At 39.0% G+C, this 27,717-nt stretch overlaps 2 protein-coding genes across 5 annotated transcripts; both read right to left on the bottom strand.

Annotated features, from left to right (window-relative positions):
- Window positions 1-510: 510 nt before the first annotated feature.
- Window positions 511-19,664, bottom strand: LOC120571890 (four and a half LIM domains protein 3-like). 4 transcript variants are annotated; one of them, XM_039821005.1, is made up of 6 exons: window positions 19,458-19,664; window positions 6,722-6,921; window positions 4,366-4,540; window positions 3,308-3,477; window positions 2,380-2,566; window positions 511-1,141 (listed from the first exon to the last, which is right to left on the bottom strand). In XM_039821005.1, the coding sequence occupies exons 1-6, from the start codon at window positions 19,624-19,626 to the stop codon at window positions 990-992; spliced, it is 1,053 nt and encodes a 350-aa protein (XP_039676939.1). In that variant the 5' UTR covers window positions 19,627-19,664; the 3' UTR covers window positions 511-989. The 4 variants fall into 4 exon arrangements, with proteins under 4 accessions (XP_039676939.1, XP_039676942.1, XP_039676940.1 ...); XM_039821008.1 differs by having other exon boundaries at window positions 6,722-6,893; window positions 19,458-19,627; XM_039821006.1 differs by lacking the exon at window positions 19,458-19,664 and adding an exon at window positions 16,396-16,600.
- A 2,331-nt stretch (window positions 19,665-21,995) lies between these two features.
- On the bottom strand, window positions 21,996-27,578 carry rragcb (Ras-related GTP binding Cb). The gene is made up of 7 exons (XM_039820000.1): window positions 27,364-27,578; window positions 25,378-25,581; window positions 25,084-25,283; window positions 23,809-23,923; window positions 23,590-23,731; window positions 23,356-23,505; window positions 21,996-23,146 (listed from the first exon to the last, which is right to left on the bottom strand). The coding sequence occupies exons 1-7, from the start codon at window positions 27,541-27,543 to the stop codon at window positions 23,001-23,003; spliced, it is 1,137 nt and encodes a 378-aa protein (XP_039675934.1). The 5' UTR covers window positions 27,544-27,578; the 3' UTR covers window positions 21,996-23,000.
- Window positions 27,579-27,717: the final 139 nt, after the last annotated feature.

The following is a 27,717-nucleotide window of genomic DNA, read 5'->3' as shown; positions in this document are numbered from 1 at the left end:
GGACTCTAGCCTGGCAGAGCCTCGGTATAAACAGTTAGAGCAGTTCAGTAGAGGTTCTGAACTGTAAATATTTATTATGTAAGTAATAGTAAGAGAAAGTCATGGGACGACCCACAGAAAACCATCTGGCTTTTTAAAGGAGCCTTCTCCCTGATTTTTAGTTATCTTTCTTTTTAGACAGTTTAAGATGATATAACGTTTTCAAAGTATCAGCAAAATAAATATTTAGTTTCAGCTCCTTGATACACCTCACAAGAGAAATTAAGATTTTTGTGTGGCTCGATAATTGGTTCTCAATGAGACTATAAACACTCTTGTGTACAAAGAGCAACCTTTGAGGCATAATTTTAGACTACTTTTGCACAATTTCTGAGTGTATTGCAAATAAAAAATAGGCACACCTGTGTGCAGCAGGGAACCAATGCTGTAGGCTAACTGACACCTATTGTGCATTATGAGATGTATTGTGCATGTGAAGGTTCATATAGACAAATACGTCATACATCACCCTTCTGTTATATGACATTTATTGGTATTATTGCTTGTACACCAGTAAAGTTTTTTTTAAGCTGAAAAGAAAATAAAATATATGTTTTACAACAATTCATTTTCAACATACAATTAACATAGAGCAAGTAGTGGGAGAAGAAGAAGGGCAGTTTTATAAATTGGAATTTTCTATAAAAAGAAAAAAGTTTGCCAAGCGTTGGTCATAACATTCATGTCTAGCAGTCATGAAAAAAAGTGTTAAACAAGGTTTACATTTAGGTTTTAGTCTTTGATAGAAAAACAGATACATCTAGGACACTTTTAAAATGTATACAAACATTTCAACGTGCTAAAGGTTGGCGAGAGTTTTGACTTGTATATATTGAGCTATCAGTGAATTAGTAATATTGCAGTGTTCATGTGAAAGGCTGAGATTTAGAAGTTTCTTTCTGCTAGTGTCAGCAGTGTTTGATATTTGCTGCAGGTGTGGTTAGTGGCGGTCAGTCATCGTTGTTGCAGTCTGTACACAGAATCTTGTCGCGGTCGGGGAAGAAGCCGGAGCCGACCAGCGACACGGAGCAACGTGAACACTTAAAGCACGGCTGGTGCCACTGCCGGTCCTCGAAAGAAACGTACTTCCCATCTCCAAACCCTGAGAGACACAAATACAACACATGAGCAACTAATGAAGGAATGTTTTACTAGTGGTGGAACATTTAATAACAGCCTCAGCAGTATTGCGGAAACAACATAAATATATTCAAGATAACATCAGCAGTTAGTAGAAACCTTAAGAAAGCACTGCCAGTTCTGTCAAACTGCTGGTATTCTAGTTCATAGCTGTGGTTAAAAGCATCTAGACACAGTGTCCTTAAAGCATCTTTAGAGCTTTAAAGTGAGTTTCAGCTCATTGTTTAGCTGTCCGGCCTGCAACTTTATAGCTCTGGTTCAGAGGATGGATACCCGAACCGAGCTTGTCGGGACCCGACGGTACCCGACGGGCCGGGCCGGGTTTAGACAGATATTTAGAAAAGATGTTCGGTTCGGGTCGGGCTCGGTCACATCAGCGCTATAAGGCATTGAACATTTTTTATTTAAAAAAGCTTATTGTTGGTGCGCGCCTGTGTTAACGTGCGCTTGTTGCCCCATGTGCGCTGATGCGCTCATCTGTTGACATTTCCGAATGCCTTCTTACATGTGTCATTAGTATGGAAAAAAAATGAGATTTTAACTGTGTCGGGCTCGGACATAAATACCTTAATGCCTGTCGGCTCGGGCCGGGCTCGGACAGAAAAATGCGGCCCGATCCACATTCTACTCTGGTTCATTGCTCTCATAGTGTCGTTTTCGGCTGCAGCAGACAGCTGTTTTCAGTGAAAAGATCTAAAACCCCACTGTACACTACGTGCTCAGCACCACACCGCAGACAGACACAGATAACGATGAGCTGGTGAACAGAGTGGAGCAGTTAGCAGTTAAAGAGACAGATATTTCCCTCAGGAGTTGGTGGAGACCAAATACAGAGTTAAAAGAGAGTCATCAGGTGGACAGAAACAGGACTCAATCTGAACAATAATGTGGCAGAACAAAATCACTTATTGCAGGTTTAAAGTTAATGAATTCAAAGTTTTTGCAGCCTCCCTGCTCACTGTTCACTCGCCTAACCAATTATCAAAACTGTATAAAGTCCTGCTTTTTTCGTTCGCTCTAGCTAAGTCCTGACTCACCTTACTGCCTATACCTGTTTGTTGAAGATAATTGTTTTGACATGTTATCGATAGACAGACAGGAATCACAAGGAGAACATGGGAGACAACCCCAGACAGAATTGAACCTGTTGTGTTAACCAACAGACAACAACAACTCGGTGGTCCTGTACTCTCCACCGACCTGTGATTGCCGTGTTGCAGCCGGCACACTTTTTGGCATACAGGCTGCTGAAACACTTGACGCAGTACGGACTTTCCCCCTGCGAGGTGAAGGGTTGGCCAGCCAGCGGAGCTTTGCAGCCCGTGCAGAGAAAACACTCTTTGTGCCACACCTCGTCCTTGTAGGTCACCCCACCTTTAGTCAGAGCCTGCAGGACACAAACACAAACTGTATCAGTAAAAAAAGACAATTTTAAACGTATCTTTGTGATACCTGGCAGCATTATGCTACAAAGCTGTTACTGCTGTGATGTCTCTGTCGGTGGTATTCTAATAACTGCTCATGCTCACTACTCAGTTGTTTGTATATTTTACCCAGTGTTTATCCTACAATCTGACACCTGGATGTTTAAAACATGCTTAATTTTCTATAAATATTAATTTTATATTAGTCAGTATAAAACCTTTAAGGCATACCCTGATGTATTGTGGTAAAATTTTCATATTGTAAAAGAGCTCACAAACCCTTTAAGTTTAAAAAGAAAAGAAAATGATCATCATATCTAATTTATGACATCTGATCAATGTATCATTTATCTGTGTTGTTTTATCCTCCTGCATTCAGTCAGTCATTTAAATAAACCAGACATTTGAAGATGTCCTTATGAGCTCTGGGAAACAGTGATGGATGGATTTTTTTTCACTGTCACTTTACCATTTTGTCTCCATTCTGTTGTATAGTTTCTATTTTTATCCTTTTCTTATTCAAGTTTATGTGGCCTACCTCTTATAATTTATTTCTGTTACTTACCTATACATATCTATATGTTTTTCTGCCCTTGTTCTGTTGCAACAACCGAATTTCCTCGCTATGAATCAATAAAAGTTTATCTTATCTTAAATAATGAATTGGAAAAGTTCTCGACAAATCGATCAAGATCCTGGTTCACCTTTTTGCAGTGGCTGCACTGAGGAGCAACCCTGCCCTCGTAGCACGGCACACAGTAGTAGCTGTTGTTGTCTGGGATGAAGGCCTCGGCACCGATCGGCTTCTCACAGCCGTGACACATAAAACAGTCCTCGTGCCACGTGGAGCCACCGTACTCCAACAGCCTTGATCCTGTCAGGGGTAAAAGAAAAGGAGCAGATGAGGATTGAAATTGAGATGTTTGTGAATGTTTGTTGATATCTTCCCTGACATTTGTGGAGTGTCACTTGCATTCCTTTGATCTCTGCTCAACTTTGAGCTGGAATGAAATCTGATAGCATCTACACAGTGAAGACAAAAAGAGATGATTCATTGTGACGGCTAAACCTGTTTTTACACAGCTCTCCTGCACTGTACAATTACTTCAGCTTATCTTGCATCAAAACAATCTGGCAAGCTGTAACAAAGCAATGATCTAGCTGGCGTCTTAACACTGCTTTTTATTTTACAGTTTTAACCATTTCATGTGGTCTGTTTGTCCACTCCCATAAGAAACACATGCTTCACTGCAGATGTTTATAAAAGTTAGGAGCCAGTCATGCCTCTGAGTTAACTTTAATCACTGGCCTTGTTTTATGACTTTTGGGACCTGAACTGCAGCCCGAAGGCATGACGGTGTTTGGAACTTGAACTTGGCTGCACTTTTAAGAAAATAGGGGAGAGTGCAGCAGCTTTTAAAGGCATTCAAGGCTGAGCTGAAATTGAAGAAAATTACTGCTGAGTTCAGAAAAGAACTGGTGAGTTATGCTATCCCACACTACCCACAGGCCCGGGTAATTTTCAGTCATCCGACACCACTGCTGCATTCGTGTCGTCACAGCGGAGCTGAAAAACCCTGCTGGGAGATATTTTCAGCAGAGCATGAAACAATCATGCTGTCACATCTAAGCTGTCACACCCTGGATAACAAAAACTCATTAGCCTCTTTTTCCCTGTCAAGACTGAGTCTGTCCTGAAGAAGGTTTGTGAACTTGGTGTTGGAGGAATAAAAGTGATGCGACCAGTCTTTATCATCACTACCTGGCATGACTATCTTGTCGCAGGACACACACTTGGAGGAGTACTCGTTGCAGTAGCAGTCGCTGCACACCAGGGCATCCTCCTGGCTGGTGAAGGGCTCGTCTGCCAGAGAGCGGTCGCAGTGGAAACAGCGGAAACATTGCGCGTGGTAATGTCTGTTCTCATAGAAGAGCTCCTAGAAGAAGAAGAGAGTCAAACTGAGCGCTAAGCAACCAGTAAAACCAGACAGGCTTAAAATGGCCTTATAATAAAAACTTAAAATGTCAAAGGTTATAAATAAAAGGCTTAAAAAAAAGTTTAATTCATAAGTGGTAAAACACATCCTTGCTCAATCAAATACACTCAGAGGTTTTTCCATTACTGCATTAGTTGTAGTGGTATGACCAGTAGTTAATGGTGGCTAATGTTAGCAAATGGACACTGTAGTTTATTTTGAGGAAATCCCACCTACACCATACTGCTACCGAAAATTCTCACCAAGTGTGTTAATCTGCACCCGAAAATAATCCCCCCCAAAAACTACAGTGCCCAGCTGTTTGAGGCTATCCCTTAGCATACAAAAATGAAAGAACAGTTCATGATGACTTATTTCTAAAGGTTTATTATAGGCTATTATAAGCTTCTTATAGGATTTGTTGATAAAGCCAGCTTTATCATTTAACAGTAAATGATATGGGAACTTAACCCTTGTGTTGTCCTCGGGTCAAATTTGACCCATTTTTATATCAGAATTATGGGTTTCTTTGAACCAAATTGCCCCAAAATAACATGAATGCGTAGATGCACGTTGTATGGAAGTAATGTAACATTCTTGGCAGGTAAAATTAATGATAAAAAACGTTGGAAAAATAGCCAAAAAAAAGTTAATTCGCAATTTTGACCCAGAAAGACAACAAGTTTACGGTCTACAGGAAGACAACACAAGGGTTAAGATATTTACCGTAAACTGTAAGTTAATAAAAACACTTGATATGTTATTGTTCCTCACAGGGAGATTCTCTATTTGCTGCCCCCCATCTGCTTGGAGGTCAGAGTCAACCACAGGACTCCTCCTCTACAGTTCCTTGTATTTGGATGTTTGCCGACATGGGAGTCTAAAACCCTCAAGTTTCCTTCTTTCCACGACACCCCACTGTCCTCCAAACACAAGAGGAGTTAACAGAAGGGAGAAGTTTTTGTACATTCCCTTTTCTTCATCGTTATTTTCTTTAAAAAAATCTTTGTAACCCACTTTTTTTGGTTAACAGCTGCTTGGGTTCCAGTTCATCTGCAGTTCAGGCGAGCTCTGTGATAAATGGCCCCAACAGTGGGTGAAAAACTTGTTTTTGAGGCGTAAAAAGAAACAACTAAAGCAGAGGGACGGAGAAGCATAAAGGATGAATGTTGTTATGTCTTTTGTGAAGGAGGGACGGCCAAAGCAAGCAGGAGCGTAATTTACTGCCAGTCCCTCACAGGGAGTCCGTAATTCACAGGACACTGATGGCCTCATGGCGTCTGTGGGTGTTTCCGTTTTTAATTTTCACGAACTAAGGCTTTATGGAACTTAAAGGGGATTACAGAGAGTTTGGTGTTGGGAAGGAGAGATATGTTTTTCAGGAACACCAGCTGGTTTGTTAAAGCAGTTAGAAAATGTATCATAATGCAGTCAGACATGTACAATTTCAGTGGTGGATGAAGTACTCAGATCATTAAGTAAAAGTAACAATACTACAATGTAAAAATACTCTACATGTACAGTAAGAAGCATTTTAATGTTGTATCTGGTTTAGTTAATTTGAACTCTTTTATATACTCTTGGGTAGTTGTATGTAAAGCAATACATCATATTTATGATACAGCTAAAACAATTACTTGATTGATTACTTGCAACTATTTTGACAGTTGATTAATTGTAATTTTTCAATGAAATGCCAACTCTTGGTTTCAGTTTAGGATTTGCTGTTTTTTTTAATCATTATAAACTGACTATCTTTAGGTTTTGGACTGTTGGTCAGACGAAAGAAGAATTTTGAACATGTCACCTTGGACTCTGGGAAACTTTAATAGGCATTTTTCACTATTTTAGAGGTTTAATAAACCAAATGATTAATTGATTAATTAAGAAGATGAATATCAGATTAATCAACAAGGAAGAAAATTGTTAGTTGCAGCTCTAATTTATAAAAGCTTCTCATCTTTTGCATGTAAAGTCTTAATCTGTACGGTAACCATAGCTTTCAAATAAAAGTAGTGTAAAAAGTACAATATTTCTCTCTGAAATGTATATAAGTATAAAGTAGAAGCAAAAAAGTAAAAATACTTTAAGATTGAGTAAATGTACTTAGATATTTTCCAACTCTGTACAAGTAGAGCTTACCTTGGCATTATGGCCGATGATTTCTTTACATTCCTGGCAGGTGTTGGCGTACAGGCGGTCGTAACAAGGGATGCAGTGAGGGTTGTCCTCCACCTGGATGTATTTGCGTCCGCACAGGGACTCGTTACAGTTTTTGCAGTTGAACCGGTCACTCATGATGTCTTTCTTCTGGCTGAGAGAATTCACAGACACAGCATTCACTATCAGCGAGAAGCGCAGAAAGGAGGAGGAAGAGAAGTGAGATTAGTAAGACAGAGAGAGAAAGTAGAGAAAAGGGAGGCAGACAGTGTTTGGTTATACAGCTTGGAACTTAAGACTAAAAATGGTAGTAAAAGAATTAACATTTTAAAGTGCTATAGCGCACCCAAAGACGCTTTGTACAACGGGTAAAAAAGATCCTAGATACTGTATCTAAAAACACACTAAAAGCACAGGGTTGTACAGGAAATGAAATCAATAAAAAATGATATTGCGGTATTCTAAATGTACAGTATGAAATTATGGATCAAAGTTTGGATCAAAGTTTTAGCATCCCTCTCTGTTTCAGAAAAAGAGAGGGATGGGTGATGTTTGAAGTGGAAAACTGCTGTTTAAGTGATTGGATTTGCATGGTGTTTGAAAGAGAGGCTGCTGTTGAAAATTACTCCAAAGTTGCAAATGTGTGGGAGGGAGAAAATGGAGTTATCGATGGGGAGGCAGGAGTTGTTAGTGGAAGACAAAGAGGAGCATTTATGACAATAAACTGTAGAGGACCAAACATTGAACCCTGTGGGACACCTTGGGAGCAATAATTGGTGGTGGAGGAGGTGTATTTAGGATTTGGGATATTTGTTTATTGATATTTCATAGTTGCACTTTTTATATTTGCACTTTTTCCTTGCCTTGTACTGCAATAACTATTTGCCTCTGGTTGAGTAAATTTGATCTCATCTTGAGGAAGAATGGTGTCAAAAGCAGCAGTGGCGTTGAGGAGGATGAAAATGTTGAGATGACCAGAGTCTGAGAGGAGAAGAAGGAGGTTGTTGGTGATAAAGTTGTGAATCCTATTTAGATTAACCTTCAATATCCAAGAACTGGAAATGGTTTAACGAAAGACATCCTGATGCAGTTAGAAGTTAAATATTGTTCAAAGTTTTCCACATCCAGAAATAATTTCCTGCAAGCAGCGGCTGAATGAACACTTTAACTCAGAGTTGATTAATTATAAATCAGTCCTGCAATGATATAACCGCTTCTCCTGTTTCATCATAACTCACTAATATAATGTCTTCCTCTCCCTACCCCTCATTTTGTACAAACCCCCTGTGGCAGTTTGGCATTGAGAGACAAAACAACTAAACAATATTAATTGTTGGGAGCTGAAATGAAACTCCGTACTCCATTTCAAAGGCTCTCTCAAGGGCTTTTTCTTCTTTGTTTGGCCTGCGTTTGAAGGGGAATCTACTCGTTTATTCCTTTTGTCCACAACTTTCGGTTGTTATCAGTCACAAAATAAATTTGTAATGCCATTAAGATGTTTTATTAGCAAAACTAATTATTATGATCTTGACTATGTAGGATACTGTATTCTGTGACAGTTGTGAACATTTCATAATGATGATTACTAGGGCTTCTCCCAAAGCCACCTCAACATTTCACCCCAATCACTTTACATAAAGCACTTTACAGATATGCTTTGATACAGATTTAGGATAAATGTGACTCAAAGGAGGAGATGCTTTTTGTTGTTTTTGCTGAAGATGTTTTGACCCGTCAGGAGTTTAATTGAAAGCCACGCGTCAGCAAGCAAAAAATAAGAATGAGAAAACAACAGGTTCCAAAATACTCAGCAAGCATGGTTTTATCACAAGTTGTAGGTCAAAAGATGTTGATGTTTCAAAGTTAAGTTACATTAACAGAGTTTGTTTATAGTGACTATATTTCAATGTGTATAGTTACACCCTGCTTCACACTGAAATATAGTCATTGTAATGTGGTTGAAACCTAGACTTCTAAAAAACTGTCAAACGTTTTAAAGTCTTAACCTGGATGTCTGGACAACAGCTGGTTAAATGTAATGACTTGTCTGGAGCCAATTAAAAACAAGATGATGCATCTTAAGAGTCAGTTTACCTTGAGAAGAAGCCTCCTTACTTAATTTAAATAAATGAGTTGATTGAGAGCTCGTGGAGCAGAGGAAAGACAGGTGGAAATAAGGCTGGGCACACTGACAATAACATCATCCTACCATTATTACTGAACACAGTGAGGCATTAGCAGGGTAGTGACCCCATGTTCTGCAGCAGCAAAGGGAAATGAGCGAGGAAATGAAGTGTGGGAGGTTAAAATACCCTCCTGTGGAACAGTTAAGACGGGGCAGGCATGGCTCAGATATATATACATACAGTGTGGATGAAGATTATGGATAAGGAGAGTTCTCTAGAGTTTAGGTAAATGTTCATGCTCAGGATCACAACTTTTGGAACATTTACAAAGCCAGACCCTTAAATATTTCACTTGGAAACCGTAATTGTTTATAATTTATTTTGGTCACAGAGTGGCTTTGACATGTTTTTATGTCAGAAAGGGGAGGTGGGTTCAACAAAGTGCAGTCAAGAAACCGTGTGGCTTTGAAATCTCCCTGAGGGATCGAGGAATGAGCCAAGACCCCCCCCCTCCGTCTGGTAGACGTCACCAGCTCGGTCTAAACGATGAGAGCCAGAGCTCGGTACAAACTAATGAAGGCCACTTGTTTTCTCAGAAACACATTTTTTTGTGGTTTTGTTTTAAGCTGCTAAGAATTAAACGTCAGTCAGGATTAAGGTTTCCCGCTCCACACATTTACAGGTACCGCGCTTTATTCTCTGCATCCTCAAAGTATTTGCATCTGGTCTGCTAAAGGATTCTACGTGAAAGTGCAGTTTACATTCCTCATGTCTGACTGCTATCAAACATTTTGTTTCTAATAACCCTTGATGCAGCAATTTCAGATAAACAAAAAAAAAAAGATAAACACAGTCTGCTCTTGGTCATGTTCTAAAGCTGATGCCAGAAGCAGAAACTCCCTCTTCTCCACAGCTCGTTTGGAGACTTTGTCTCCCAATGCCATGTTAGCACAACACTGAGGACATCCCTCGTGCATCCCTCCCTGCAGATAACAGCACTGCTTCCTCTTACAGGGAATCAAGCTGGGTCAACAAAACAAGGACGACCAAACTGAGAGAAAACATCACATCCTATGTCTGTTTTCTGTCAGATTGCTGTCTGGATGGGGAAATTCAACAGCCCAACTTCCCTCCTAAAATGTCTAAAGAGGTTTGGGTTTCTATTCTTGTCCATCCATGTCTACGATGAATGCAGTGATAGAACAATGGTTTTCCTTCCGGACATAGTTTTCCCAGTTTTGAGCTTTATGTTTCTCTTCCTGAGCCACAACATCTGCAAACACATTCTGTGGTCTCCAGCTGTTGTCTGTCATCAAATTATCCTTCAGGCATCCAATAGGGACAGAGCAGAGTCTAATTAACAATCCATCATTCTTGAAACCAATATTTTATGGCTCCTGTTCCTATAGGACAGTCCATTATAACTTTATAGTCAGCTATAAAAATATGGTGAGACTCATACTGTAGAAACAGCCAAGTGAGAGACAGAGCATTAAGGAGGGTGGAGCATTAGCTTAGCTTAGTATACAGACTGAAAGCTCTGCCCAAAGTCTAGAAAAATGCCTAACGCCTAAAGCATTTTTGTTGTTGTTTGGTATACCTTGTGTAGGAGCCATATGAGTGGTTTTCCTCCAAACCACAGGGGGCATGATATTGCCTTGTGTTCCCAAGGCCTAGACTGGTTTGGGTATTTAATATTAATATTTCCTGTATTGATGCAAACAGGTGTTGTTAATTGAAGAAGAGGAGCAAACAGTTTTTTAACTGTGCTCGGCTTACGTTGTTTATGGGACTTTATATGATTTATTATTCATTATAACTCAACGCTGTGGACGTGCAAAATAAACGATGCAAAATGCAACCTAAATGAAAAGGACTGGATATCGTTTGTCTGAGTACACGTTAGAAACACTCATCGCAATTAGCAACCAGTAGCGGCTAAGTATAGTGACTTAGTCACTACACCTTGTTTGTTTAATCAATATACAAACAGACACATCGTGTCTACATTTCTGTTTGTGAACAGATTAAACAAACTAGATATTTAAAATTAGTGAGTTTAGGAGGTGCTGGTAGGTGGATTTTGTTACCTTTGGACAGAGCCAGCCTAGTTGTTTCCCTATGCTTCTAGTCTTTATGCTAAGCTAAGCTTATCACCTCCTGCCTCAGCTTCAAACGAGAGATAATTGTATTGTCTAACTCTTAGCAACAAAGCATATAGACATACTTTCAAAATGTCAAACTACTCCTTTCATGAATTACAAATGTTCCCGAAATAACAATACTAGCCATTTCGAGCAACCAGATATTTTGACTTGACTGGAATTTTTAGATCCAAATTAAAAATTTGAGCAATTTTAATGTAGTTTTTGAATACTGGACACTTGATTTTTCTATCTGAATTGGTGAAGTTTTTGAAATTGACTACTGAAATTTTGAAAGAGGGTAACTGAGACCACATGAAGTCAGATAGATTTTTAGAGTAAATTTGTTAGTGCTATGAATTCAATGGGATTTAAACTTCGAAATTAGGTTTTCAGTAGCGCTAAGATTAAAATATTATTACCCATTATTTGCTTTCATGCATCTTGTTAAAGGTCACAACTGACTGCAAATGAGAGAACCTGTTCATCACACCATCCAGACTGTCTGACATAATGAAACACTGACTCACATGTAGTCGGCACCTTGTTTAGGAGGTGTGCACTTTACGCCACAGGTGTCCTCTTGAAACACACCCAAGAATACTTGTCGCCCCTGTTCTCCTCCGCAACACGAGACATTAAACCAAACACTCATCCATCCTGTCTAAGTACTCTCTTTCTGGTAGCACGGCTGCTGAAACTATTTAAGCCTACATTTCACCTTGTGAGTGGACACATTTCATTCTTCTACTGATAAACTGTCTGTCCAAGTAAAAGATTTACAGTAGTCACTTGGCTCTGAGCACTTTGTAGTGGCAGCCAAATGGCAACTGTCTCCCAGGATCAGGATTCCTGTCTCATGTCCCTTCATGGTTCGCTGCTGTTGTTTTACTCCCCAACAACCTGGACAGTTTCTTACGACCGAAGCCAGATACTGCTGCGTCTAGGTGTTAGTGTTTATTTTCCCCCGTAGAGGAATTTAGACTTCATGTCTGAGCTTTACAAACCAGATTCCATGATGAAAACCACAGTCACACATCATAAAATCTAGTGGAACAAAATATGTAGGTAAGTGTTAAATGTGTCTGAGCCACAAAATACTAATTCATGCATTATAAAACAGCCTCAATGCCTTTTTTGGAGGGATTGCATCCTGACCCTCATGACTGTTTAACAGACATTTTTCATATATTATTGAGGTATTTAGTCATACAGTGAAAGTATTCTCACCCCTTTACTTTTTTAACTTTTTGTTCTGTTGCATGCTAAAATCGTTATTAGTAATAGTCATTTTATTAGTGTTATTATTGTTTGTTTTTTTATTGTGATGTAACTGCAGCTTTGCAGGCATGTTACCAATGGTTTGTTGAAATTTCTGTAGTTCTTTTGACAGATATCATCGCATTGTCAAAAATTCTCATTATCTCTGATTTGGAAATATCTCTCTGAGGCTGATGTTTTTCCGATTTGGTTGCTCGTAATGATAAGCATAGACTTACAGGGCTGCTAGAGAGACTGTAGACTTCACTCACAATCACTGCTTTCTCTTTTGCTGAAACACTAATTCAATAACCCAAACTGTGTGTGAATTGAGTTAAAACAGGAAAGCGTGTAACAAAGTTGGCTTTCAATTACCACCCCACTTTTACGGTTTATTCCCCCTAAAATGGATTAGGGTACTTGAACAGCCTCTGAAGCTCAGAACAGTCCGCATATTGTGCGACTCCCTGGGTTGCATAACCTGGATTTGAGCAGGTGAATGAGAATATTGACAGCGGCACAAAACTGTGTAGAAATTGCCAACAACAGAGTGTAGCCCCGCAGCATTGGAGGGAAATTGACACCCTCATGGTTGCAGCTATAACCTGTTACAGAAAATAGAAGAAATAAAAAACAAGGCTGGTCTCTTATGGCTGTCAGATGACTGCGCTCCCTTTCATCCCCAGTACAAAGACGCTCAATGTGGTGCGGCTTCCTGCAGATCACAAGGCTAATTTCAGTTGCACGCACACAAATCAACATGAACACACATTGTACATGTTCTTGTTGCTGATTAAAGTTCTCATCACGATGAATTACTTCTTCTTGCTGTTTTAAACAATGACGATATTCTGAGATACTGATTTGGCAGATTTGTAACATTATTTTTTGTTTACTTGAACATAATAATCGCCTCCTGAAAAGGTTAAAGTAGTCATTTCCCCACACAAATCAACATGAACACCAATGTGCATTTTGTTGTCTGTGATAAAAGTTTGTCAGGGTTAATTGCTCACTGAACACTAAGATACAGTGTTGGCAGATCTGATAAATTATTCTGGTTATTTGAATGTGAAAAACAGCAGAATTTTCTTGTGAGGTTCTTGAGAAGCTTTCAGCTTAATTTACTTCAACTTATTCATCTTTTCAAAAGAATCTATTCTTTCACGAAAACCATAATAGGCAGCTTTATTTATTTATTTCATAATATGATCAGTATCACTGGGTATTAATGACACATAACCTGTAACATTTAGCCTATAACATCAGGGAATGAAGCTGGTTTTGTGTTGTGAGTCTCCAGCTGCAGTTTCACTTCAGTTGCTGTCAACAGACCTGACAAACAGATCTCAGTCAGACAAGTAAACAAGTCACCACCATGCAAATCACAGTGACCTGACACAACAGCTCCCAACTCTGGGGGTTAGGAAGCCCACCAGAGGCCGTGAGAGGATACTTACATACAAAATAAGAAAACCCTATAGCTCTATAATTTCCTAATAATTTCTTTGGAAAGAAACATGTCATTTGGGTAGACACACAAAAAACTATCTAAGCTCACGTACATATTCATTAATTATTCTTTTTTTTAAAATTGGAAACCATTTTTTCAATTCAACAAAAAAATAAAACGTAAAAAAACCTTAGAGTCAGAGTTCACTAGCAAATTTGGTTATTAGACACTAAGCTTTCAGACACTTCTCAAACTCAGACCATGAGATGTGGTTAAAAGCTATAAGTAAAAGCTAAAAAATCTTGTTTACGAGGTAAGAGGGAACTTTCACGCTCAATTTGATCTCCATATTTGTTGAATTGTATGCTTGCCTGAAGTTGAAATCCCCATTGTTGCTTGTTCAGCTGACAAGTAACTGTAATTGATTAATTGGAACACTACGAGTCAACATCTGTGCCAACAGCTCTGTAAGGCTGTACATTGAGCTAAATCCTAACATACATAATGAACACAAAACACAATGAACAGCTGAGGCTGATGGGAATATCATTAGTTTGGCAGGTATTTGGTCATAAACCAAACTATTGGACACATTTTGACCTGTTAGTGGAGCGAGAGGAAAAAAGTCCAGGATCATTCAGATTCATCCTCTTGGGAACATCATATCAATTCATTCAATAGTTGTTGAGATATTTCAGTCTTAGTCTGGATCAACGGAAGTACATTTTCAGGATAAAGCCTGAGATCCTGAGCGTGGCTCACACGCAGGATGATCTCCTGTATGTGTGTTGCCGTTCTCAAAATCCCTTCACTACAGGAAACAACAACATTCCAGCTAGCAGGCTACACGCTGAAAATTGGTTTTGGAAGAATATTTGAATCGTGCAATAAGGCAGGTCTGCTTGGTTCTTTTAGGGAATCTAACTGCAACGTTTTGGGACCGATTGGCGAGATTGCTGTGGACGTAGTACACACGTTGACATAAGAACAAATTACGTTTAACCATGCATCCAGCTAATTTAAATTGCTCACGTTACTATATCATGTGAACAGTTAACTTCATTTAATATTTTATGTGGCATTTTACTTTTGCGGGGTCCAAAGGTTTCACCAAAACAAGGTTCATTCTGAGGACATTTTGCAGAGCCACCGTTGCTGCGTGCGTCCAGGACTTAGTGCCGCCCAAGACGATTGTGATTGGTTTAAAGAAATGCAAACAACCCCGAGCCTTTTTTGTCCTATCCCAGAATGTATCTGAGGTGTAGCCAGACCTTACTCCACAGCGCTGTGGAGATGTGAGACTAGGACCAAAGTGATGGACCAACTATTGGCTGGCATTACCCAGAGCTGAGTGGGGTTAAAAATATGTGTGAAACGTCTAAATGTTTCTGTGAACGACGAAAGAATAAAAGCAGAAAGGCAGATTAAAGACAGTAATCAAGTGCGGTCGTGAAGTCTCTTAAAATAAAATACTTTTAGTGAAGTTACTTTTGGCAGCGTAGTTGTTTCACTTGGATTATACTTGCAGGCGAACAGTGACCGATGCAAGTAAACAGTCGGCCTGATCTTAAAAATACCGACAACTACCATCCAAAACAAATAGGCAAGTAAACATATTTTCCCATCAGCTGCCAGCTGGAATAAGACAGGTCAGGTCCTGGGTGTTAATGGTAACAGATGTTTGTTTTGTGAGAGACTGGGCCTGCTCCAGGGCCGAAGTGGGACTCATTTTCAGCCCTGGAGTTTCATGCCAGCCCACTTTACTTTAAAACTGACTATATTAAAATAATGTAATTAAAACCTTAGTATATCATTTTCTGTGTATTTTTGTAAAATATAATTTCCAATTCTGTGCAAATACAGTAAAGTGTTGCTTCACAATGTAGATTTATTAGAAAACACTATTATTCTTTAGAACACAAAGTAATGTTCAACAATACCAGAATTCAGTTTTTCTTTGCAAATAAGTGTTCACAAATATCCAAACCTTGATATTGAACAAAAGAATGAATCAAAATATAAAATAAAAAGAAATAAAGAATGAAATAAAATGTATTGCACTTTGAATAATGTTTCATATAAACTTTATATTCCCTTTCAGTCCTGGGCTTTGTATATTTACTATCCTTATTTCGATGATAAAAGGCATAATGGATCAATAGTAACATTTGTGCATATAAAGTGGTTATATTGTAACTAATCTGATTATGTTCACACACTGTGGTACAACAGCTTAGATGTGCCTTCCACACTGACAGCAGCTTATTACAAAGTTTTCTGATAAAATCAAATCAGTTTCATTAATGTAATGCCTTGTCATCTGGCATCATTGATTATCTCAGGGCATTTTATTCTATAGAGCAGGTCTACACCATACTCTTCATTAAATGTAATTCTAGTTCTTATAATATTCACTCAATGAGCAGTCCTATTGCCCACTCTGGAGTTCTGGGCGCATGGCCGGTGCTTGGTACTGTCTCTTCATTGTCAGTGTTAGCAGCAAACTGGACTAGCTAGTTGCTGCTTCTGTGGAGCTACAAGAAAAAGTTTGATTTATAAACACGAACGCTGGTTTTCAGGCAACGTTGTCTTATGTTTTGTACAACCGCTAACATCTTGCACTGCTCCTAACCATAACCTTAATTTTACAGCTAATGCTCCTAACTAGCTTACCCGTCTCATCGTCTTCATTTGGCGTTTCACTTTCGCTGGTTTTAATGAAAAAGTTGCTCAGTTTAGCACATTTGGCCACGTCCCTTTCTAGAGCTTTCCTTTATAAACTGTCGACTTTTCAGCGCATTTTTTTGCGCATTCTATCATCCGTTTGTATAGCTTCTTTTTGCTCTCGGTCGCATCCTCCAACAAGCACCACTGACTGAAGTTTACGAGGTGACGGTTGTTCTTTGTTTTTTGCAATGTGTCGTAAATACGTCATCATTAACCAGGCTGCCGCCGCACTCCGAGAGTGGGCTGCATGAATGTAGAGAACGGTGGGCTGCAAGAAAACAATCGCCGTTTTTAATGGGAAAATGTGTCACCTTTTTCAGCCCTTCTGAGTTTGCAGGTATGTTTTTCACCTGCAGAAAATACAGACATATTTAGGGTTTCTGTTAACTGCATTTTTGGACTCTGGCTGTACATTTCCCCTTGCTTTCAGTCTTTATGCTAAGCTAATCGTCTGCTGGCTCCAGCTTCATTTAGCTATTTCTTGGAAATCTTTCTGGCCAAGAAATAGTTCTTCACATAGACCCCCTGAAACGACAAACACTTCAGTTTTTGTACTTATAAAAAAGAAGATTATGTTGATTAGTGAGCTGTATTGGTGCTGCCTTTGGACAGTGCCAGGCTAGTCTTGCATTGCCAGACCTTCCTCCGCAGCGCTGAATCGTGCTCTGGTTTATTGGCATGTCTTTAAACCAATCATCGTCTTGGGCGGCGCTAGAACGGAGCCCAGATGCCGCTGCAAAATAGCCTCAGGAAGGAACTTGTTTTGGTGGAACATGTGTGTAAGTTGTTTTAGTCGTGCAACAGAAAACTCAGATGCAACATATCTAGCTAGCTGTCTCGATTTACCCTGCAGAGATCTGAGGAGCAGTTAACCATAGTTACAACACAAAGAAAGCGGAAGATAGCGGACATCCAGCGGAAAAAGAAGGACATCCGGCGGAATTTCCGCAGCACCGGAGCAATGCCGGAAGCGAATTTACGAATCCTACTATGACCACGCCAAGACCCGCCCTTCAATAGCATTTATTGGCCAGGCGTCCATGCTTACGCAAGGTAACGTAACCCCATTTGTACAGGTCCTATCCCCTGACCAATTGGCTATCCTAACCTTAATCACTCAAGGTCAAATGCCTAACCCCAACCAATAGAGATGCTTCGTAGGGCGGGTTTTGGCGTGGCCATAGTGGGATTCATAAATTTGCATCCCGGAATTGTGGAACATTGTAGATATAGACTAGAACCAGGCTAGATGTTTCCCCCTGTTTACAGTCTTTATGCTAAGCTAAGCTAACCGACTGCTTGCTGTAGCCTCATATTGATTGTACAGACATTAGAGTGGTATAAATCTTCCCATCACTCTCAGCAAGAAAGCAAATCAATGCATTTCTCAAAACATCAAACTACAACTATAAAACGTATCCCAGGCTGTGCTGCAGAAATGGCAAATGGAAAAGACAGCCATGTGAGTGAGACTGACTCACAATATGACTCTGTCTGATATTTATGACCGTCAGTCGCTCGCACAATCCCAAAAAATCCTTTTTTTTAGTTTTATTTTGTGTCTGGCTCGTCTCCAGTGATTGGACACATGCAGTCACAACCTTCGCCCAATGCAAGAATCTCAGAAGAATGTGAGTGTGGTCCAAACGTGGCAAAGTCTTGTGGTTTGAGAAGAAGAAGAAGAAGAAAAAAAGAAAACAAGAAAAGCATTTTTCTTCCGCCCTCTGTTTTCTAAAAAAAGACAAAAGTCAGGAATTCCCCCCCCCCAAACACACACACACACACACACAAAAAACATTTACAACCACAGCTGCATTGTTTTGAATGAATGTATTAATTTCACCCAAATGGATTGGAACATGATGGTGGTATGTATGGGGATGGTGTGCGGTGATGGAAACTATGAGCGTAGCCAGATGAGGAGGTGTAGGGGGTGCTGAGTCTCCAGAAGAAAATTTGTAATCTGAAGGAAAGATGACATCACTCTAACTCAACACGACTGAATGCCTTGTTAACATGCTTCCAAAAAAAACCTGATTGTATGACATATTAAACTTTCATTATCAAGATATGAAGCCTTCCTATTTTGTGTGTCTGAGCCCTTTCACAAAACATTAAAGCAAGTGATTGTTTCCTCAAAGGTCTCTTTGTTCTTCTCCTCATGAATTCTACTTAAAAAAATGGGGGCCGCAGCACTTATTCACAGTATCAGTTACTCACTTTGGCCCCCGCTCAGGCCCCCAACCCCCAATAACATCCACTATTTCCTCACTCTAAAGAAAGAACATCCTTTCTGGTCCATCCTGAAAGTGCGGGGATCAAATATTTGGCTTGGAAATCTACAGGTTTTTGCATACTTTCAATAAAGCATACTACTTTCTAATAAGACACTATTAAACTGTTTTTATTGTTAATACAAATTTTGCTAAAGCATTGTAGATCAATTATAAGTCCAATTATGGGTTGCCAGGTTGTGAAAACCCACTGGCAGGTGTTTATCCTTTTGATTTGGTAATGAGTTATACATGTTGGTAATATTAGCCTAAAATAAATGCTTGAGATTCTTAGTTTTTAATAAGTAATCAAGTCTGCAGTTATAAATGTTATAAACGTATTATTACATTGATTCTAAGCCAGAGTCTCTGCAGCACTTTCTAAAAATAAGTAACCAGTCAAAGGGAGTTTTCAAAACCAAAGTTAATCTCAGTAATTGCATTTAACTGATCTATAAAGGTTTTAAATTATTTACACCTTTTAAAAAGGAACCCTCATTAGAGAGTGGTGCCGTGCATTTTAAATCCTCCATGTGTAGTAAAAATGTGGAAAATATATTCAAAATGAATGCACCGTTTTGACAGGTGAGGATGTGCGCACGGGTCAGACATCAACGGGAGATTAACCTATACCAATGCAAACTCACCTTAACACACTTGATATTCACTTATCATCTACTGTTTCACATTACAAAGCTATGAGCCTACCTATAAATCGTCTAAATGTAAACGTACCTCTCGTTGCGCACCAGCAGCGTCTGGAGATGATCACAGGAGTCTCTGCAGGATCTGAGCAGTATGTGCGCTCGTGCTGCTCTGGTGTATGAAATGACAGATAAGATGATAAATTCTCCGTGAAACTCCTGCGAGCTGCAAACTGACGGGTTTCTACTGACTGGAGCATCTGGTGCGTAAAAACCAAACCATTCGCTCAAACACCGCCCCTTTCCTCCTCTGTCTGTCTTTCCACTCCCTCTGTCTTTCTGTCACCTTGTGTGGAATTCAACCTGAAAGAAGGTAGACTCACTGTGTTTTCTAGATGTAATTTAATATTTTAAATACATAGTAGACTTTTGGCTTCCACGCTGCAGCTTTAAACCCCACCACTTTATTATCTTAGAAATCCCCATAATAATCTAGGAGCTATTTAATGTATATGCATTTTAATCTCACATGATATCAAAATGAAAGACATTTGGGACTTTAATTGTCCGTAATTAATACACAAGATTTGTTGCTGATATTACAGCATTGCATATTTTAAATAAATACATACTTCACATTTCATGTCTGCTTTCAGCTATATTGTAATGTGTGTAATAGTTAGAAACAATGTATTCATATACTGTTTATAAAGGCTAAACAGTGGGTTGAAATACATTTTTACCATATGGCTTCATTTCTCTGCACAGTTTCCATCCATCACACATGATGAGGATGCTGAGCTGCAGCTTTATACCCTCCACGCTTTATGTATTGTCTTTCACTCTCAAATCTAATGTTTCTTCTTGGCTACATGACATTTTCTGAGGTCAAGAGCAAACTGCAGGGTCTTGGGAAAAGAGAAATCAAGATATTATTTCCCCACTCATTGACCTCCATTTTCCACAGTGGTGAGCTGGAGGTCTGGGGACGATTAGAGGCTGCGGCTGAGGCTCCATCCTGCCACTACTTATTAAGTCAGGATGCACACTACATGTGTGTATGAAGTGATGAAGGCTTTCCATTCGTGCGTGTGGCATTTCTAAGCTTATTTGCAGGATCTGTTGATGGGCTGTCAGAGCTCAGAGTTCATGGTGGAGGATTTGTTAAAATGATTAACTTGTTTGAATTATTGCTCAAGCACGAGTGAGGGTCAAATCTTCTACATTATCTAAAATATTTACATGTATTTGTGCTGCCACCTGCTGTTTAAACATGTTAGTTACAACAGTTCAACTGTGGGTGAATGCACATTGTTAGATTGAAAAAATAACGTTTATTATAACAATCTTTAACAAAATAAGAAGGGTGAATATTGTTTGTCTCTGTCCATATCATGAAAGCCCACACTGCCACTTGGGGGGAAAAAAATCATCACTTAAATTGTTTTTATTATTGTTTTGTCATAATTATAAGACAATAATTATGATTAGGTAAAGCCTCAATATTTGGACTTACATTCTCAAAATGATAATACCTGCTCATAGCTTATGGATATTATAAAAGTAATAGGAGAGGAAAAACACTTCATAATGTCAAAATTTAGATGGTGGATATTTATTAATATTTTTATCAAGTAGTTAGTTATTGTTTCTCAATGATGAGATATGAGAAAGAATTTCATAACGAAAAAGTTAGGTGGTGGATTTTTAACCTATAATTATTAGATTCTCATATTTATGAAAAACCTTTATAATGATCAGATTGGTTCATATAATTGTGATAAAAGAAACCACTAGGTGACGGATTTTTAACTAACTTTGTACCTCTTAATACTTAATACTTAATCATTTATAAATAATAAATATAGAAATATATCACATCATAATTGAGATATATAAAACTGTAATAAATAATAAAAAGCAGATATTTAACTTACATTAAATCTCATATTCATGATCAAGTATATCATATTTACAAATATGATTAAGTATATCATAAATATATAAAATTGTTCTCAAAATGATGACATATCACTCATGATTATAATAACTTTCTTAAAACTGTGAGATGCTAATTATGAGGAAAAACAGTTTATAATGTAATTATGGTAGAAGTGAGCTTGACTCAGCAAAATATGAAACAAATTTTATTAAAGAATTATGTACAATAATAAAAAAAAAATCTCTGAAATATTATTCAACGCTCGCACCGAAAAGCAAAAACAAACCGCTACAAAGTGAATCTCTGTGGAGTAAATTTGGCCATACCGTTCCATCTCAAGCTACAGAAAGTCGACTGTAGGCAGACGCGGACGGTTTGTCCGAGTGAAAAGCATCATCTGTTATTTCCAGACTCCATTAAGACCAACATGCTGTTAATCAAACCAAGGCTCTAATGGTATAACTGGCACAGTACTGGTCTGTGGGGATCCTGAGCAGAGCACCGGTCGCTGGTCGCATGAGTCATTATCAACAGAAAACACAGTGGAACAAACTCTGTGCTTTCTGTTTTTCATACTGGGGATTACATCCATTTACAGCACTCAATATTTCAAAGTAAAAGGAGCAGGGAACATGAAAGATGTTTATACTGTAAAGCAGTGATACTCAACTTACGCCACAGGCCAGAGAGGGTGCTAGATAGGTTTTTATTTTGTACTTTGAATGTAAATAAGGTGCCATAGTGCATATAAAAGCTTAAATATGCTATTCATTCTGTCCCTAATAGGAGCCGTTTATGTTCATGAATCATTACAACATTTGAGTGATTGCATGATGAAAGAGGTCCAAGGACGTTTAATGTTTAAAATCTTTCAAATGTAACCAAAGCATTTACAACTAAAATGCAGTTGCAACTATTAAATGCAGGAAAATATCTGATTTATCTGTCGTACAGGCCTAGTGTCAATCCTTGTGCCAAGTGAATTACTTTTTTTTTTAAAGATTATTTTTTGGGCATTTTTAGGCCTTTATTTGACAGGACAGCTGAAGACATGAAAGGGGAGAGAGAAGGGGGGCATAACATGCAGCAAAGGGCCCCAGGTCGGAGTCGCATCGAGGAGTAAACATCTATATGTGAGCACCCGCTCTACCAACTGAGATATCCGGGCTACCCAAGTTAATTAGTTAATAAGTTAAGTTAATAATCAGTTATGGGCCTTTTAATGTTTAATCATTTTATCTGATAAATAGTATTAATGCTGGTTAATGACCGGCCCCTGGCATCCTGTCATTTTTGCAAAAGTGGCCCCCAAGCAAAGCAAGTTGAGCGTCCCTGATGTAGTTTAGTTTGTGGAAATACAGCTGGAGCTTGAGTCAATGGAGCTTTTTGCTCATATCGACGACAAGTGCTTAAACTGGATCAGAAGTCTCTTTCAGGAGTATTTTTATGTTGCAGAGCACACAGAAGTACCTGGCCAAGAAGGTAAACATAGCTGACAATGTGCAGAAAGAAGGACCCACTGTTTAGTTAAGTTCAGTTCATCAGCTGGCAGCTCAGCTTCTCTAACTTCACATTCATACAGTAAGGCAACATGTGTTTGACAGGAGACGTGTGCATTCGTATCATTCCCCCACATTGTGCGGCATTGCTGAATTTCAGGTAAAGCAAAGAATTACACACATCCTCTGCGCTTTAAACAGCAGTTCCGTTCAGGGCGGCGTACTTCAAGCCTGTGAGGTTGTTTCTGCTGGACGAGCTGACGTCTTGAGGCGAGGTGCCAACTTCAAACACTTCGTGGATGGCTTTTCGAAAACAATGAAAGTTGTACTCTATCAAACCTGAAAAGAGAACAAATGAATCCTTTAAAGCATGTCATTTTAAAGTTCTGAAGAAAATAGTCATTTGATTGGATTCTTATATTACAACACTGTACACACTGTCTTTCGGACACTTTTTAAGTTGGCAGCTTCACATTTAGGACGTCCTGTATAATAAAAACCACTGTCTAATGCCATTTTAACTGTTTATAAAATCTAAAACTACTCACCTTTCCTCTCAAAGCTCTCTTCTCTGAGGATGCAGACAAGAGCGAGGAACTTTGTGACCTCTTTCAAATAAAGCACTGTAGTGTTGTTGAGCTTGATGATAGCCAAAGACTCCTTGTCATATGCAGAGCTACTGCCATCCTCCATTAGCCGGCCAAAAAAAAAAAAAAAAAAAACCACCCTTAAATCTTAAACAAAATTTTCCACAAAACAAAAAAAAAAAAAACCCCCTCACCCGTAAATGCAGGAGACATCAATGACAACATCGATCATATCACAGCAGAGTTCGTAGGACTGCATGTCCACAGGAGAGCTGTCTGTGGCGATGTAAATCTTGCTAACAACATCAAACAGGAAGGCTTTCTCGATCCCAGAATGCTGTAAAACATGAAGGATGTTAATAAGAGACGGTACAAATAGGACACACAATTAAAACGTAACAAAAGTGAACGTACAGATATGAAAATGTTCAAAAGATTCTCCAACGTTGGTAACTGAGGAATGAGCTTCTGGACGACTTTACTGAAGGCCTCAAATATGGAGTGGTCGTAGATACTGGTTAGGTAGAAGCTGGGGAGGGAAAGTAGAGGGAAGTAAAGACACTGCAAAAATGTCACCAAACAAGTCTCGGCTTGAACATTACATAACTAATGATGTCTTCTCACTGCGAGGACGAAAGAATAAACCAATCTAACTGTTCCACAGTGATTAGTCTCGCATTGCCAGACCTTCCTCCACAGCGCTGCGGGGGAGGGTCTGGCATGGGAGAGAAACGTGCTCTGGTTTTTTGGCATTTCTTTAAACCAATCACAGTCGTCTTGGGCGCCGCTATGCACCGCACGGAGCAACAGCACCTCTGCCAAATAGCCTCGGGAAGGAACGTGTACGTTCAAAAGTTGTTTTAGTCGTGCAACAGAAAACTCAGATTGGACAGATAGTCTAGCTAGCTGTCTGGATTTACCCTGCAGAGATCTGAGGAGCAGTTAACCATAGTCCTCAGAAATCCACCGGAGTTTAGAACGCCAACACAAAGAAAGCGGAAGGTAACGGACATCCGACCGAAATGAAAGACATCCGGTGGAATTTCCAGCGGCACCTGAAGTGGAACGTCGTGGATATAGACTACACAGTGATTGAATTAAAAACTCACTGTCTGACCTTACCAATAAACTTCCTACAAAAAGATAGAATAAACACAAACAAATAACAAAACAACAAATAGCTCCATTCTTTAGATGTATGAGTTATATAATGGGGTTAATTTTAAAGCCGCATTAACAATTTCTTTGACCACTTGAGGGAAGCAGGACAAGCCAAAAAAACAACACTGACATATAAACTTATAAAGTTGTTACTGCGAACATGTTTGCAAACAGCTGCCTATTCACACATAAGAAAGAGAAACAGCAGAGTTTGGTGATCATTCTCTTAGTTTGTCACAATGAGCAACATCTAACACACAGTTTCTACAAACAATTGTTAATATAAACAACATTGATAAGTGCAGCGTTAAGGTACATTAGGTAATTTCACACGCTGATATATGCCAAATAGCGTTCAGAAGTAACATCAACAAACTAGAAATCATCTCACTCTGGTATTTTAGTGGAGCACATACAAGTTCCATCCTGTTAGACTACAATCATAAAAGTTAACACTTTCTAGGAGTGATCTGCAGCTAAGTCTTGCAGCTAAAATGTCTAACCTGTGCAGACGTGTCAAACACTCACCTGAGGTGAAGTTTCTCCAGGCTGGCATCTGCCAGATCATCGTTGGCCCTCTGATGAATGTCCCTTTGTGTTTCTATTTTGTGGTCGTCTGACAGACCGTCTACTTTATGGATGAATACCTCAAAGTTGATGTCTGGATTCACTTTGTAGGCCTTGGATACGGTGAGATGTAACCGCCCGAGAGCCTCGACATAGTCATCCTAACAACAGGAAAAGGTGACGTGTTCATTCATCTCACACAGGAAGCCTTTCAAACCCCACAATGTTCTTCAGTTTAAACTAATGTCATCCTACCTGAGCATCGATGACAAAGATCAAAGCGCCTGTTCCCTTGAAGATCATCTCGCTGTCAAACGTGGGGTCGAAGAAGTCCACCTGGCCAGGAAAGTCCCAGATCTGGAAGTTGACAAAGGAGGTGCTGGAGATGTCGTCCTTGTAGATTTTGTTGGTGCTCTCGAGGAACAGCGTCTCATTGGGTGACATCTTGTGGAATACAACCTGGTCAGAGGCGCAGAAGGTTTATTGTCTCTGTCCAACGCTGTTACTTTGAATGTCTTCTCTGATTCACAGTCTTGGTTCCCTTAGTCTACATTTAGCCTAAAACCTTGTAACTTATTATTACCCTTTATATTATGTTTTGTACTCTATTAACTTCATATTGTCACTATTAATCTACTGCTACTTATGTCTACTCTGTATATATAACACCAATTTCATGTCTGTCCATCCTTTGTTTACCAAAGTTTCTCCCATTTGTTTCCTGTTAAAGGATGTCTTTGAAGGGAGTTTTTCCTTATCTGAATAAATGTTTAAAAGAATAGAGTGTGTCGTATATTGTCCAGACTATTTCTCACCAATTTTCCAGAGAATCTGTCACAAAATCTGTCATATGTCACAATAGGAGCTCAAAGAAAACATATGTTGCCAGCTCGCGATACAGATGTTGCATTAGAGAGTAAAAAAATGTGATAATGATATATTCAAGTCAAGTCTCTTTTTTTTTTTTTACATAAACATTAATATGTATTTTACTTCTATTTACTAATATAAATATTTGATTATACATGTATGCATAATTCATCCATACAATTTTGTCTGATCTTCATTAAAGTCACTGTAATTGACAAATACATTCTGGGTAAACTAATAACATTGTTTTCTGAATTGGCAAAGTTATTGAGTAACCTCAATATTAAAAATCCAAATAGAAAATAGTATGTGAACCCTTTCACAAATAACCTTTAAAAGGCTACTACAAGTCGGATCTTCCCATCAATGAGTTGAAATTGTAGTTAGCGATTAGTTGTGCCTTGTTCTGTACAAAACACATGACAAATATTGGTTATTGACACTCATCTCTTCACAAGCTGATGTGAACCATCCCTTATTCTCATGTGCTTTCAGAGTAGGAAACATTTGGTTGAGGTCACTACTCTGTAAAATAAGGTTGTAGTAGTTATTAAAACCAAGGGTTTACCTTCTTTTTCTAATCTGACTTTGAATGTTCAAGCATATCATTCAATGAATACACCAAAACATGCAATTGTTTTTATTTTACTATTTCAGGCAGATGTAGCTTTTCCATTATTGTGACTTTGAAGAATATTAGGCCTACACCACATTTTCTAAACTAAATTATGCAAAAACAAAGGGATTACTACTTCTTGGCAGTGTATTTCCCAGTCTTGCAATAAATTGGTGTGTTTTAAGAAAACTTTGTGGTGGTGAAGTCATTATTAAATGGTCAAAATCAGAGGGGAAAAGTAACTCAACATTGGCAACTGTGTTGGGATAATGATAATCCAATAAAAGGGAGACATTTACACTCAATCCAAAAAGGAGTAGGTATGTTAACAAAAGAGCAAGTAATTTAATTGGACACAGCAACCTAATCAGCACACATCACATTATAGGAAAGCCTCCAACTGTTTTTTGTGATCATTGTGGGATACCAGAAACTGTAGATCATGTGTTAGTTGCAGGAAATACTGTATGTATCAGAGAGAAAGGAAATGTTGGAAGAAGTGAAACGAATAGGGATAACAGGAGCAGGAGTAAAAAACATAATGGAGTGTGGTGAAAGTGGACACGGCAGAAGATGCTTAGTCAGCTACCTAATGAGAACAGGACTGATGAGGAAACTAACATCGGAGGAGTTACCGAACACCAGAAGATGGCAGTGGTGCAATATTAAGGATGCAAGCTGCCGTTAAAACTCAAAGAAGAAGAACTTTGTGGTGGTGGTGGTGTGTGTAAGCAGAGACGGTTTGGGTAAATTACCTTCTGAATAGATGACTTGCCACTCCGCCTCAGTCCCATCAGCAGTATCCTCGGTTTGTCCGCAGATGTGGACCTCTCCTCATCCATGTCTGGCTCTTCCACCCCGTAGCCAAAACTTTTGGGAAACGACCCCACAACATCGTAACTTCCCGTTAACGAGGATTCCTCATACATAGACATCCTGTACTTAACTACCCGGCGGTCTGCTCTCTCTCGCTCTCTCTCTCTATTTATTTAACTGGCTAGCTAAATAATCCGTACAGGCATTTGTTGTTGATAGTCACAACGAGCTAGCATGGCGAGCTAATTAGCTAGCAGCTGTAAGCGCGGTGTTTATATGTTAAAATGCCACTT

Source organism: Perca fluviatilis, chromosome 13, assembly GCF_010015445.1.
Source record: "Perca fluviatilis chromosome 13, GENO_Pfluv_1.0, whole genome shotgun sequence".
In the NCBI taxonomy this organism is placed as follows: domain Eukaryota; kingdom Metazoa; phylum Chordata; class Actinopteri; order Perciformes; family Percidae; genus Perca; species Perca fluviatilis.
The sequence above is the reverse complement of the archived record's forward strand: the minus strand, read 5'-3'. Positions and strand labels throughout refer to the sequence as shown.

What these genes read in the sequence shown, in the direction of transcription:
- rragcb (XM_039820000.1), bottom strand. Translation starts at nt 27,543, where the DNA reads ATGTCTATGTATGAGGAATCCTCGTTAACGGGAAGTTACGATGTTGTG. An exon ending in CTGGAGAAACTTCACCTCAG is followed by an intron (nt 23,924 to 25,083) that starts GTGAGTGTTTGA and finishes TTCCCTCCCCAG; the next exon opens with CTTCTACCTAACCAGTATCT. An exon ending in TGATGTCTCCTGCATTTACG is followed by an intron (nt 23,506 to 23,589) that starts GGTGAGGGGGTT and finishes TTTTTTTTGGCC; the next exon opens with GGCTAATGGAGGATGGCAGT.
- LOC120571890 (XM_039821005.1), bottom strand. Translation starts at nt 19,626, where the DNA reads ATGCTCCAGTCAGTAGAAACCCGTCAGTTTGCAGCTCGCAGGAGTTTC. An exon ending in CTGCTGGTGCGCAACGAGAG is followed by an intron (nt 6,922 to 19,457) that starts GTACGTTTACAT and finishes TCTCGCTGATAG; the next exon opens with TGAATGCTGTGTCTGTGAAT. An exon ending in TCATCGGCCATAATGCCAAG is followed by an intron (nt 4,541 to 6,721) that starts GTAAGCTCTACT and finishes TTCTTCTTCTAG; the next exon opens with GAGCTCTTCTATGAGAACAG.